The sequence below is a fragment of the Oncorhynchus gorbuscha genome, linkage group LG01, assembly GCF_021184085.1.
Source record: "Oncorhynchus gorbuscha isolate QuinsamMale2020 ecotype Even-year linkage group LG01, OgorEven_v1.0, whole genome shotgun sequence".
Taxonomy (NCBI): domain Eukaryota; kingdom Metazoa; phylum Chordata; class Actinopteri; order Salmoniformes; family Salmonidae; genus Oncorhynchus; species Oncorhynchus gorbuscha.
Genome location: NC_060173.1, coordinates 104324890 through 104338748, shown reverse-complemented (window position 1 = coordinate 104338748; position 13859 = coordinate 104324890). Strand labels below are relative to the sequence as shown.

Below are 13859 nucleotides of genomic sequence, written 5' to 3'. Positions count from 1 at the left end.
AGTGGTTAAGGGCGCTGTACTGCAGCGCCAGCTGTGCCATCAGAGTCCCTGGGTTCGCGCCCAGGCTCTGTCGCAACCGGCCGCGACCGGGAGGTCCGTGGGGCGACGCACAATTGGCCTAGCGTTGTCCGGGTTAGGGAGGGCTTGGTTGGTAGAGATGTCCTTGTCTCATCGCGCACCATCGACTCCTGTGGCGGGCTGGGCGCAGTGCGCGCTAACTAAGGTTGCCAGGTGCACGGTGTTTCCTCCGACACATTGGTGCGGCTGGCTTCCGGGTTGGATGCGTGCTGTGTTAAGAAGCAAAACGGCTGGTTGGGTTGTGTATCGGAGGACGCATAGCTACTACAACAATTGGATACCACGAAATTGGGGAGAAAAAGGGGTAAAAATAAAATAAATCAAATAAAATTAAAAACTTTGTGTATATAAACTGGAATTGTGATTCAGTGAAATAGTCTGTCTGTAAACAATTGTTGGAAAAATTACTTGTGTCTTGCACAAAGCAGATGTCCTAACCGACTTGCCAAAACTATAGTTTGTTAACAAGAAATTTGTGGAGTGGTTGAAAAACGAGTTTTAATGACTAACTAATGACAACCTAAGACAACCTAAGTGTATGTAAACTTCCGACTTCAAGTGTACCTTAAAATGGCACTGAGAGACTCCGGGGAAGTAGATAAAGGGCCTCATTGCCAAAATACCGAAGTATCCCTTTATCCCTTTAGAAAGTCCCTCTTTCTGTCCCTGGTTAACCTTTACAGCTCCATCCACTCTCTGTTTCTCTCTTCCTGCCTTTCAGTTCTTCTCTCTGTCTTTCAACCAGATGTTTATATTATATTTATGTCTCTTATTCAGTCCTCCATTCCATGAATAATAAACATGATTGCATTATCTATTATCAAGGATAATGCTATCGCTTGGTCATTTTATTACATGATTCAGTGAAAGGGTTGGTGTTGCTACTGGTGAACTGTCTCTCTCTGTACCTCTGTGTTTCAGTATGCAAGTACACAGTCCATGAACGCTGTGTGTCCAAAGACATTGCTGCCTGCATCAGCACCTACGCCAAGTCCCGCAGACACACTAATGTGAGTACACAACTACACACACAACTACACACACAAAAACACACACAAAAACACACCGGCACACGTTTATTTTATTTTACTATTCTTGTGGGGACCAAACAGTTGAGTCCCATTCAGAATCATATTTTCACTAAACCCTAACTCCTAACCCTGATTGCAACCCTAACCCTAACCCTAACCCTAAACCTAACCCCTAAGCTTAAAATAGCCTTTTTCCTTGTGGGGACTGGCGAAATGTCCCCACTTTACTTCCACATCTGATTAATGTTGCTGAGCAAGGAGCAGAAGGGTCCTGGGTGCAGGGATTCTCTCTCTCTCTCTCTCTCTCTCACTCACACACGCACACGCACGCACGCACGCACGCACGCACGCACACACACACACACACACACACACACACACACACACACACACACACACACACACACACACACACACACACACACCCTTATGCACAGGCTCATGGGTGCAGAGAGATCATGCAGTGCTACTAATTTTGTTAACTGTGTCTCTATATTTAACCCCTAATTTAAGTAGACACCTTCTGGAATGATCTCACAGACTTGGAGTTGTCCCTCTAAGACCTTCTCTTTCTCTCCAGATGGAATTGTACTCTGTTTCAGCTCCACTTCACTTTTTCAAATCTGGTTCAATAACAGAAGATGCCTTTCAGATGGTCTCTTATTTTAGTAAATATCTGGAACAAAATACACGTTTAGCACTGGATTCATGTTGTAACTTCCTTTAAATCATGATTGTTGTTTCTCTCTCCCTTCCTGCCTCTCTCCCTTCCTGCTTCTCTCCCTTCCTGCCTCTCTCCCTTCCTGCCACTCTCTCTTCCTGCTTCTCTCCCTTCCTGTCTCTCTCCCTTCCTGCCTCTCTCCCTTCCTGCTTCTCTCCCTTCCTGTCTCTCTCCCTTCCTGCTTCTCTCCCTTCCTGTCTCTCTCCCTTCCTGCTTCTCTCCCTTCCTCTCTTCCTGCCTCTCTCCCTTCCCGCTTCTCTCCCTTCCTGTCTCTCTCCCTTCCTGCCTCTCTTCCTTCCTGCTTCTCTCCCTTCCTCCCTCTCTCCCTTCCTCTCTCTCTCCCTTCCTGCTTCTCTCCCTTCCTGCCTCTCCCCCTTCCTGTCTCTCTCCCTTCCTGCCTCTCTCCCTTCCTGTCTCTCTCCCTTCCTGCCTCTCTCCCTTCCTGTCTCTCTCCCTTCCTGCCTCTCTCCCTTCCTGCTTCTCTCCTTTCCTGCCTCTCTCCCTTCCTGCCTCTCTCCCTTCCTGTCTCTCTCCCTTCCTGCCTCTCTCCCTTCTTGTCTTTCTCCCTTCCTGCCTCTCTCCCTTCCTGTCTCTCTCCCTTCCTGCCTTTCTCCCTTCCTGCCTCTCTCCCTTCCTGCCTCTCTCCCTTCCTGTCTCTCTCCTTCCTGCCTCTCTCCCTTCCTGCCTCTCTCCCTTCCTGCCTCTCTCCCTTCTTTTTCTCTCCCTTCCTGCCTCTCTCCCTTCCTGTCTCTCTCCCTTCCTGCCTCTCTCCCTTCCTGCCTCTCTCCCTTCCCGCTTCTCTCCCTTCCTGTCTCTCTCCCTTCCTGCCTCTCTTCCTTCCTGCTTCTCTCCCTTCCTCCCTCTCTCCCTTCCTCTCTCTCTCCCTTCCTGCTTCTCTCCCTTCCTGCCTCTCCCCCTTCCTGTCTCTCTCCCTTCCTGCCTCTCTCCTTCCTGTCTCTCTCCCTTCCTGCCTCTCTCCCTTCCTGTCTCTCTCTCCCTTCCTGCCTCTCTCCCTTCCTGCTTCTCTCCTTTCCTGCCTCTCTCCTTTCCTGCCTCCTTCTTCCTGCCTCTCTCCCTTCCTGTCTCTCTCCCTTCCTGCCTCTCTCCTTCCTGTCTTTCTCCCTTCCTGCCTCTCTCCCTTCCTGTCTCTCTCCCTTCCTGCCTTTCTCCCTTCCTGCCTCTCTCCCTTCCTGCCTCTCTCCCTTCCTGTCTCTCTCCCTTCCTGCCTCTCTCCCTTCCTGCCTCTCTCCCTTCCTGCCTCTCTCCCTTCTTCTTTCCCTTCTGCCTCCCTTCCTGCTCTCTCCTTCCCTTCCTTCCTGTCTCTCTCCCTTCCTGCCTCTCTCCCTTCCTGCCTCTCTCCCTTCCTCCCTTCCTGCCTCTCTCCCTTCCTGTCTCTCTCCCTTCCTGTCTCTCTCCCTACCTGCCACTCTCCCTTCCTGCCTCTCTCACTTCCTGCCTCTCTCCCTTCCTCCCCTCCTCCCTTCCTGCCTCTCTCCTTTCCTGCCTCGCTCCCTTCCTCCCCTCCTCCCTCTCTCCCTTCCTCTCTCTCTCTCTCTCCCTTCCTCCCTCTCTTTCCCTTCTTGCTTCTCTCCCTCTCTCCCTTCCTGCTTCTCTCCCTTCCTGTCTCTCTCCCTTCCTGTCTCTCTCCCTTCCTGCCTCTCTCCCTTCCTGCCTCTCTCCCTTCCTCCCCTCCTCCCGCTCTCCTTTCCTCTCTCTCTCTCTCTCTCCCTTCCTCCCTCTCTCTCCCTTCTTGCTTCTCTACCTCTCTCCCTTCCTGCCTCTCTCCCTTCCTGCTTCTCTCCTTTCCTGTCTCTCTCCCTTCCTGCCTCTCTCCCTACCTGCTTCTCTCCCTACCTGCTTCTCTTCCTTCCTGCCTCTCTGCCTACCTCCTTCTCTCCCTACCTGCTTCTCTCCCTCTCATCCTTCCTGCCTCTCTCCCTTCCCGCTTCTCTCCTTTCCTGCCTCTCTCCCTTCCTGTCTCTCTCCCTTCCTGCTTCTCTCCCTTCCGGCCTCTCCCCCTTCCTGCCTCTCTCCCTTCCTGCCTCTCTCCCTTCCTGCCTCTCTCCCTTCCTGCTTCTCTCCCTTCCTCTCTTCCTGCCTCTCTCCCTTCCCGCTTCTCTCCCTTCCTGTCTCTCTCCCTTCCTGCCTCTCTTCCTTCCTGCTTCTCTCCCTTCCTCCCTCTCTCCCTTCCTCTCTCTCTCCCTTCCTGCTTCTCTCCCTTCCTGCCTCTCCCCCTTCCTGCCTCTCTCCCTTCCTGCCTCTCTCCCTTGCTGTCTCTCTCCCTTCCTGCCTCTCTCCCTTCCTGTCTCTCTCCCTTCCTGCCTCTCTCCCTTCCTGCTTCTCTCCTTTCCTGCCTCTCTCCCTTCCTGCCTCTCTCCCTTCCGGTCTCTCTCCCTTCCTGCCTCTCTCCCTTCCTGCCTCTAACCCTTCCTGTCTCTCTCCCTTCCTGCCTTTCTCCCTTCCTGCCTCTCTCCCTTCCTGCCTCTCTCCCTTCCTGTCTCTCTCCCTTCCTGCCTCTCTCCCTTCCTGCCTCTCTCCCTTCCTGCCTCTCTCCCTTCCTTTCTCTCTCCCTTCCTGCCTCTCTCCCTTCCTGTCTCTCTCCCTTCCTGCCTCTCTCCCTTCCTGTCTCTCTCCCTTCCTGCCTCTCTCCCTTCCTGCCTCTCTCCCTTCCTCCCTTCCTGCCTCTTTCCCTTCCTGCCTCTCCCCCTTCCTGTCTCTCTCCCTTCCTGTCTCTCTCCCTACCTGCCACTCTCCCTTCCTGCCTCTCTCCCTTCCTGCCTCTCTCCCTTCCTCCCCTCCTCCCTTCCTGCCTCTCTCCTTTCCTGCCTCTCTCCCTTCCTAACCTCCTCCCTCTCTCCCTTCCTCTCTCTCTCTCTCTCTCTCTCTCTCTCTCTCTCCCTTCCTCCCTCTCTTTCCCTTCTTGCTTCTCTCCCTCTCTCCCTTCCTGCTTCTCTCCCTTCCTCTCTCTCTCCCTTCCTGCCTCTCTCCCTTCCCACCTCTCTCCCTTCCTGCCTCTCTCCCTTCCTCCCCTCCTCCCGCTCTCCTTTCCTCTCTCTCTCTCTCTCTCTCCCTTCCTCCCTCTCTCTCCCTTCTTGCTTCTCTACCTCTCTCCCTTCCTGCCTCTCTCCCTTCCTGCTTCTCTCCTTTCCTGTCTCTCTCCCTTCCTGCCTCTCTCCCTACCTGCTTCTCTCCCTACCTGCTTCTCTTCCTTCCTGTCTCTCTGCCTACCTGCTTCTCTCCCTACCTGCTTCTCTCCCTTCCTGCTTCTCTCCCTCTCATCCTTCCTGCCTCTCTCCCTTCCCGCTTCTCTCCTTTCCTGCCTCTCTCCCTTCCTGTCTCTCTCCCTTCCTGCCTCTCCCCCTTCCTGCCTCTCCCCCTTCCTGCCTCTCTCCCTTCCTGCCTCTCTCCCTTCCTGCCTCTCTCCCTTCCTGTCTCTCTCCCTTCCTGCCTCTCTCCCTTCCTGTCTATCTCCCTTCCTGCCTCTCTCCCTTCCTGCCTCTCTCCCTTCCTGCTTCTCTCCCTTCCTGCCTGTCTCCCTTCCTGCCTCTCTCCCTTCCTGTCTCTCTCCCTTCCTGCCTCTCTCCCTTCCTATCTTTCTCCCTTCCTGCCTCTCTCCCTTCCTGTTTCTCTACCTTCCTGCCTTTCTCCCTTCCTGCCTCTCTCCCTTCCTGCCTCTCTCCCTTCCTGTCTGTCTCCCTTCCTGCGTCTCTCCCTTCCTCCCTCTCTCTCCCTTCCTGCCTCTCTCCCTTCCTGCCTCTCTCCCTTCCTCCCCTCCCCCCTCTCTGCCTTCCTATCTCTCTCTCTCCCTTCCTCCCTCCGTTTCCCTTCTTGCTTCTCTCCCTCTCTCCCTTCCTGCTTCTCTCCCTTCCTGTCTCTCTCCCTTCCTGCCTCTCTCCCTTCCTGCCTCTCTCCCTTCCTGCCTCTCTCCCTTCCTCCCCTCCCCCCTCTCTGCCTTCCTATCTCTCTCTCTCCCTTCCTCCCTCCGTTTCCCTTCTTGCTTCTCTCCCTCTCTCCCTTCCTGCCTCTCTCCCTTCCTGCTTCTCTCCTTTCCTGTCTCTCTCCCTTCCTGCCTCTCTCCCTACCTGCTTCTCTCCCTACCTGCTTCTCTTCCTTCCTGTCTCTCTGCCTACCTGCTTCTCTCCCTACCTGCTTCTCTCCCTTCCTGCTTCTCTCCCTCTCATCCTTCCTGCCTCTCTCCCTTCCTGCTTCTCTCCTTTCCTGTCTCTCTCCCTACCTGCTTCTCTCCCTTCCTGCCTCTCTCCCTTCCTGCTTCTCTCCCTTCCTGCCTCTCTCCCTTCCTGTCTCTCTCCCTTCCTGCCTCTCTCCCTTCCTCCCTTCCTGCTTCTCTCCCTACCTGCTTCTCTTCTTTCCTGCCTCTCTGCCTACCTGCTTCTCTCCCTACCTGCTTCTCTCCCTTCCTGCTTCTCTCCCTCTCTCCCTTCCTGCCTCTCTCCCTTCCTGCTTCTCTCCCTTCCTGCCTCTCTCCCTTCCTGTCTCTCTCCCTTCCTGCCTCTCTCCCTTCCTCCCTTCCTGCTTCTCTCCCTTCCTGCCTCTCTCCCTTCCTGCCTCTCTCCCTTCCTGTCTCTCTCCCTTCCTGCCTCTCTCCCTTCCTGTTTTTCTCCCTTCCTGCCTCTCTCCCTTCCTGTCTCTCTACCTTCCTGCCTCTCTCCCTTCCTGCCTCTCTCCCTTCCTGCCTCTCTCCCTTCCTGTCTCTCTCCCTACCTGCCTCTCTCCCTTCCTGCCTCTCTCCCTTCCTGCCTCTCTCCCTTCCTCCCCTCCTCCCTTCCTGCCTCTCTCCTTTCCTGTCTCTCTCCCTTCCTGCCTCTCTCCCTTCCTGCTTCTCTCCCTTCCTGTCTCTCTCCCGTCCTGCTTCTCTCCCTTTCTGTCTCTCTCCCTTCCTGCCTTTCTTCCTTCCTGCCTCTCTCCCTTCCTGCCTCTCTCCCTTTCTCCCTTCCTACCTCGCTCCCTTTCTCCCCTCCTACCTCTCTCCCTTCCTGCCTCTCTCCCTTCCTCCCCTCCTCCCTCTCTCCCTTCCTCTCTCTCTCTCTCCTCCTCTCTCTCTCTCTCTCTCTCCTTTCCCTCTCTCTCCTTCTTGCTTCTCTACCTCTCTCCCTTCCTGCCTCTCTTCCTTCCTGCCTCTCTCCCTTCCTCCCCTCCTCCCTCTCTCCCTTCCTCTCTCTCTCTCCCTTCCTCCCCCCTCTCTCCCTTCTTGCTTCTCTACCTCTCTCCCTTCCTGTCTCTCTCCCTTCCTGCTTCTCTCCCTTCCTGCTTCTCTCCTTTCCTGTCTCTCTCCTTCCTGCCTCTCTCCCTTCCTGCTTCTCTCCTTCCTGCTTCTCTCCCTTCCTGCCTCTCTCCCCTTCCTGTCTCTCTCCCTACCTGCCTCTCTCCCTTCCTGCCTCTCTCCCTTCCTGCCTCTCTCCCTTCCTCCCCTCCTCCCTTCCTGCCTCTCTCCTTTCCTGTCTCTCTCCCTTCCTGCCTCTCTCCCTTCCTGCTTCTCTCCCTTCCTGTCTCTCTCCCGTCCTGCTTCTCTCCCTTTCTGTCTCTCTCCCTTCCTGCCTTTCTTCCTTCCTGCCTCTCTCCCTTCCTGCCTCTCTCCCTTTCTCCCTTCCTACCTCGCTCCCTTTCTCCCCTCCTACCTCTCTCCCTTCCTGCCTCTCTCCCTTCCTCCCCTCCTCCCTCTCTCCCTTCCTCTCTCTCTCTCTCTCCCTTCCTCTCTCTCTCTCTCTCTCTCCCTTCCTCCCTCTCTCTCCCTTCTTGCTTCTCTACCTCTCTCCCTTCCTGCCTCTCTTCCTTCCTGCCTCTCTCCCTTCCTCCCCTCCTCCCTCTCTCCCTTCCTCTCTCTCTCTCCCTTCCTCCCTCTCTCTCCCTTCTTGCTTCTCTACCTCTCTCCCTTCCTGTCTCTCTCCCTTCCTGCTTCTCTCCCTTCCTGCTTCTCTCCTTTCCTGTCTCTCTCCCTTCCTGCCTCTCTCCCTTCCTGCTTCTCTCCCTTCCTGCTTCTCTCCTTTCCTGTCTCTCTCCCTTCCTGCCTCTCTCTCTACCTGCTTCTCTCCCTACCTGCTTCTCTCCCTTCCTGCCTCTCTCCCTTCCTGCCTCTCTCCCCCTCTCCCTTCATTCCTCTCTCCCTTCCTGCTTCTCTCCCTTCCTACATCTCTCCCTCTCTTCCTTCCTGCTTCTCTCCCTTCCTGTCTCTCTCCCTTCCTGCTTCTCTCCCTTTCTGTCTCTCTCCCTTCCTGCCTTTCTTCCTTCCTGCCTCTCTCCCTTCCTGCCTCTCTCCCTTTCTACCTTCCTGCCTCTCTCCCTTCCTGCCTCTCTCCCTTTCTCCCTTCCTACCTCGCTCCCTTTCTCCCCTCCTACCTCTCTCCCTTCCTGCCTCTCTCCCTTTCTCCCTTCCAACCTCTCACCCTTTCTTCCTTCCTGCCTCTCTCCCTTCCTGCCTCTCTCCCTCTCTTCCTTCCTGCCTCTCTCCCTTCCTGCATCTCTCCAGGTCATGCAGCATGTCTGGATAGAGGGAAACTCTCCAACTAAGTGTGACCGCTGTCACAGAAGTATCAAGTGCTACCAGGGCTTAACGGGCCTACACTGTGTGTGGTGTCAGATCACTGTGAGTAGTACACACCTCCCTGCACTGGAGAACTGGAATAGTTACAATGTTTTGGTTCATAGTGCCTCATGTCAAGTGCCTTGGCTAGTATCAAGTGCTTCAGAAGTCTTCTGCTAATAAAAATGATCTTGGCTAGCTGACTTGCCTAGTTAAATAAAGGCTAAATAAAATCAAATATATAAATGGTCCTGAAGAAATTCACAGCAATAGTTTGTAATCAACCTATTATTTTTCACGTTTTTATTTTACCTAAGATTTCCTCTAGATGTCACCATTTACCTTAAAATATTAAATAATATATAATGAACACTCAAACTGTGATTCATCAAACCACCAGTAAGTGGAGTTCAAAGAGCATGTTAAGATTGTCAACTTAGCTTAGTGATGTTCTCATCCCTTTAGCATCACTGCAGTTTAGCTTAGTTATGTTCTCATCCCTTTAGCATCACTGCAGTTTAGCTTAGTGATGTTCTCATCCCTTTAGCATCACTGCAGATTAGCTTAGTGATGTTCTCATCCCTTTAGCATCACTGCAACTTAGCTTAGTGATGTTCTCATCCCTTTAGCATCACTGCAACTTAGCTTAGTGACGTTCTCATCCCTTTCGCATCACTGCAACTTAGCTTAGTGATGTTCTCATCCCTTTAGCATCACTGCAACTTAGCTTAGTGATGTTCTCATCCCTTTAGCATCACTGCAACTTAGCTTAGTGATGTTCTCATCCCTTTAGCATCACTGCAACTTAGCTTAGTGACGTTCTCATCCCTTTAGCATCACTGCAACTTAGCTTAGTGACGTTCTCATCCCTTTAGAATCACTGCAGGCATTCATTCTCAGTCCTGGAAGCAGCTACTGTACTCATTACATGAATCAGACTTTGGCATGAACCAGGGGAAAAAGGATATATTCCTATAGCAGTTTATGTTCCGGTATTATTAGCTTCAAGCATTTATGGGGCTTTTGAGTGAAGTGTTTTGAATAACATCTGCCACTGTGTCAAATGACTTGTGTGAATATATATTTTGGTATTCCTTTCCACTCTCCTCTTCTTTTCCTCCACTTCTTTCCTCCCTCCATTCTCCTCATCTTAAATAAAGGTTCAATAAAATAAAATAAAAATCTTCCTTCCCGATCAGCTCCACAATAAGTGTGCGTCCAACATGAAGCCGGAGTGTGATGGAGGAGCCCTTAGAGACTACACTCTACTCCCCTCCTACATCTGCCCTGTCGTCCTGGTGAGATCACATGAAATCAATCACACTCTGAAACTCCTATTTACTTATCTCCAATACTTTCAATACTGAAAAACATTAACACCCCCTTGAGATATAATTATAGATCCATAACGGTATACACTTGCCCCATTTCTCTGTAACAATTCATAAACTCATAAACAAATGTATCTTTGTCCGTCCGTCCGTCTGTCTGTCCGTCTGTCTGTCTGCAGGACCGTCATTCTGTTGTGAAGCGGGGTGAAGGGGACTCCCCGCCCAGCAGCAGCCCTGACAACATAAGTCAGAGCTTGAAATTCACAGGAGACGGACAAGCACTGCAGGTGAGTAAATCAAGCCCAGAGCATCTTCAGTGGTTAAATCCTTGTTGATGGCAGGTTAAAGTGTGTGCTGTGTTTGCATGGGTATACACTACTCTACAGTATCTCATTAGCGTGTCTCTGATCTCCTATTCAGATCACTCCTCTCCCGGGTACACATCCCCTCCTGGTCCTGGTCAACCCAAAGAGTGGAGGGAGACAGGGGGAGCGGTAAGTCACAGTGTCTCGTAGTATTAACGGATTGAAACACTCCTGTAATATACACTAGTATGTGGACACCTGCTTCCATTCAGCCTCAAGAGCATTAGTGAGGTCGGGCACTGATGTTGGGCGATGGCCTGGCTCGCAGTCAGCATTCCAATTCATCATGCCAGTCAAGTTCTTCCACACCGATCTTGACAAACCATTTCTGTATGGACCTTGCTTTGTGTACGGGGGCATTTTAATGCTGAAACAGAAAAGGACCTTCCCCAAACTTTTGCCACAAAGATGGAAGCACAGAATCTTCTAGAATGTCATTGTATTCTGTAGCGTTAAGATGTTCCTTCACTGGAACTAAGGGGCCCGAACCATGGAAAATAGCCCTAGACCATTATTCCTCCTTCAACAAACTTTACAGTTGGCACTATGCATTCGGGCAGGTAGCGTTCTCCTGGTATCCGCCAAACCCAGATTTGTCCATTGGACTGCCAGATGGTGAAGCGTGATTCATCACTCCAGAGAACGTGTTTCCACTGCTCCAGAGTCCAATGGCGGCTAGCTTTAATCCACTCCAGTCAATGCTTGGCATTGCGCAAGGTGATCTTAGGCTCGTTTGCGGCTGCTCAGCGATGGAAACACATTTCATGAAGCACCTGATGAACAGTTATTTTGATGACATTGCTTCCAGAGGCAGTTTGGAACTCCGTAGTGAGTGTTGCAACTGAGGACAGATAATCTTTACGCGCTGTGGCCTTCAGCACTTGGCGGTCCCATTCTGTGAGATTTTGTTGCTCCTAGATGCTTCCACTTCACAATAACAGCACTTACAGTTGAACAGGGCAGCTCTAGCAGGGCAGAAATCTGACAAACTGACTTGTTGGAAAGGTGGCATCCTATGACAGTGCCACGTTGAAAGTCACTGAGCTCTTCAGTAGAGCCCATTCTACTGCCAATGTTTGTCTATAGAGGTTGCATGGCTGCGTGCTCAATTTTATACACCTGTCAGCAACAGCTGTGGTTGAAATAGCCAAATCCACATACTTTTGGCCATGTAGTGTATGTTTCATACAGCCCTGTAATGCTACTGACAAAGTGTTATAAAGACTGGCTGACTGTTCATCATAGAATCAAAGTAATGTGAAGCTAGCATAGCTAAAGCTAGCAACAATAACAATCTCCTGGTCTTTGGAGATTGAATTCTATAATTTTTAGGCTATGTATTTACAGAGGATTTAACATTTTGGAAATAATGATGGTCTATTGGCTGTTCTGACACAGTGTCCTAAAAGCAGTTTTTAATGAAAATGAATGTGTTCATTGTTTCAGCATTCTCTCCTCTCTCCTCCCACCATGCATTTCACAGCACCGGGAGGCCTGCTTTGTTGGCTTCAGAAACTCCATCACCATAGCAACACAGTCTTAAATACCACTTAAAAGGGAAATTATTCTCTATTATTAGACATGTTCGCCTAAAAAAAAGATGCATTTAATCTCTGAGTACAAAAACAAAGCCTATTTCTGCTCCCTTTGATGTCAATAAGGAAATGAAAGGGTTGGTGTTGAGTCACTGATTGGTCCTGTTATTGTGAATGAGGCTTTCAGGCAGTTTAATGACTGTTTTACAGCATTTTAAATGTCACACGGTCCTCTTACGTTAAGTAGTATATTTATACAATGTTTTCCTTCTGAATAAACTTCGTAAAACTTCAATTTAAGTTTTCTTCATGACACATTCATAACAGTATCATAGCAAACTGTATCTGACACACCATATAGAATGAGATGCATTCTAAGCCAAATGTTTTGTTCGTGGTGATTCTAACCTAGCTGTCGGCTTTCTGTTGTCTACTGCAACTGCTTTTCACATTCTGACCAAAGTGCAGTGTGGGTATTGGAAGCTACTCACGCAATTACCAGTGCGAGGTCAATATAATAGATCTCTGATTCAGCTCCTGCTGGTCAATGTTACAGGAATCTGTTATGTCAATGGGCACAGTAAGCTGTAGAGATAATTACAAGTTTAGACCGAAATCACATTTACTGTGGACACCATGTCAACTGTGTTGATTAAGTAAAACGTGTCATTAAATGTTGATATTTTACATTCTATGTCTGTCTTTGTATGCATGATCTCTCATTCCCTAACTCTCTCTCTGGCTCACTCTCTCTCTCTCTCTGGCTCACTCTCTCTCTGGCTCACTCTCTCTCTCTCTGGCTCACTCTCTCTCTCTCTCGGGCTCGGTATCTCTCTCTCTCTGGCTCACTCTCTCTCTGGCTCAGTATCTCTTTCTCTGGCTCACTCTCTCTCTCTCTGGCTCACTCCCTCTCTCTCTGGCTCACTCTCTCTCTCCCTGGCTAACTCTCTCTCTCTCTGGCTCACTCTCTCTCACTCTCTCTGGCTCACTCTCTCTCACCCTGACTCACTCTCTCTCTCTGGCTCACTCTCTCTCTCTGGCTCTCTCTCTCTCTCTGGCTCACTCTCTCTTTCTCTGGCTCTCTCTCTAACTCACTCTCTCTCTCTCTGGCTCACTCTATCTCTCTCTGGCTCTCTCTCTCTCTGACTCTCTCTCTCTCTGGCTCTCTCTAATCTCTCTCTGGCTCTCTCTATGGCTCACTCTCTCTCTGGCTCACTCTCTCTCTCACTGGCTCACGCTCTCTCTCTCTGGCTCACTCTCACACTCTCTCTCTCACACACTCTCTCTCTGGCTAACTCTCTCTCTCTGGCTAACTCTCTCTCTCTCCCTGGCTCACTCTCTCACTCTCTCTGGCTCACTCGCTCTCTCTCTCTCTCTCTGGCTCACTCTCTCTCTCTCTGGCTCTCTCTCTCTCTGGCTCGCTCTCTGTCTGTCTCTCTCTCTCTGTCTGGCTCACTCTCTCTCTCTCACTCTCTCTCTCTCTCTCTCTCTCTCTCTCTCTCTCTCTCTCTCTCTCTCTCTCTCTCTCTCTCTCTCTCTCTCTCTCTCTCTCTCTCTCTCGCTCACTCTCTCTCTCTCTGGTTCACTCTCTCTCTGGCTCTCTTTCTCTCTCTCTCTGGCTCACTCTCTCTCTCTCTGGCTCACTCTCTCTCTCTCTGGCTCACTCTCGCTGGCTCACTGTCTCTCTCTCTCTGGCTAATTCTCTCTCTCTCTGGCTCTCTCTCTCTCTGGCTAATTCTCTCTCTCTCTGGCTCACACACTCTCTCTCTCTCTCTCTCTCTGGCTCTTTCTCTCTCTTGCTCACTCTCTCTCTCTCTCTGGCTAACTCTCTCTCTCTGGCTCACTCTCTCACTCTCTCTCTCTGGCTCTCTCTGTCTCTCTCTCTCTCTCTGGCTTTCTCTCTCTCTGGCTCACTCTCTCTGTCTGGCTCACTCTCTCTCTCTGGCTCACTCTCTCTCTCTCTCTCTCTCTCTGGCTCTCTCTCTCCCTCTCTCTCTCTGTCTCTCTCTCTCTGGCTCACTCTCTCTCTCTGGCTAACTCTCTCTCTCTCTCTCTGGCTCACTCTCTTTTCATCTCTCTCCTGCTTGCTCTCTCTCTCTCTCTCTCTCTCTCTCTCTCTTGCTCACTCTCATACACTCTCTCTCTTGCTCTCTCTCTCTGTCTCTCTCTCTCTCTGGCTCACACTCTCTCTCTCTGGCTCACTCTCTCTCTCTCTCTGGCTCACTCTCGCTGGCTCACTCTCTCTCTCTCTCTCTCTCTG

The 13859-nt window shown here is 51.2% G+C and overlaps 1 protein-coding gene across 7 annotated transcripts in view; it reads left to right on the top strand.

The window, feature by feature from the left end:
• LOC124048018 (diacylglycerol kinase beta-like) overlaps positions 1-13859 on the top strand; it is a 169696-nt gene that overhangs the window by 83193 nt on the left and 72644 nt on the right. For all 7 annotated transcript variants that reach the window (XR_006841172.1, XM_046368379.1, XM_046368389.1 and 4 more), the window contains 5 exons: positions 1000-1088; positions 8315-8431; positions 9568-9666; positions 9879-9986; positions 10120-10193. Coding sequence is in view for 6 of the 7 variants with exons in the window: in XM_046368379.1 (XP_046224335.1) it covers positions 1000-1088; positions 8315-8431; positions 9568-9666; positions 9879-9986; positions 10120-10193 (487 nt within the window). In the remaining variant the exon portion in view is untranslated. The remainder of the gene's footprint in view (positions 1-999; positions 1089-8314; positions 8432-9567; positions 9667-9878; positions 9987-10119; positions 10194-13859) is intronic.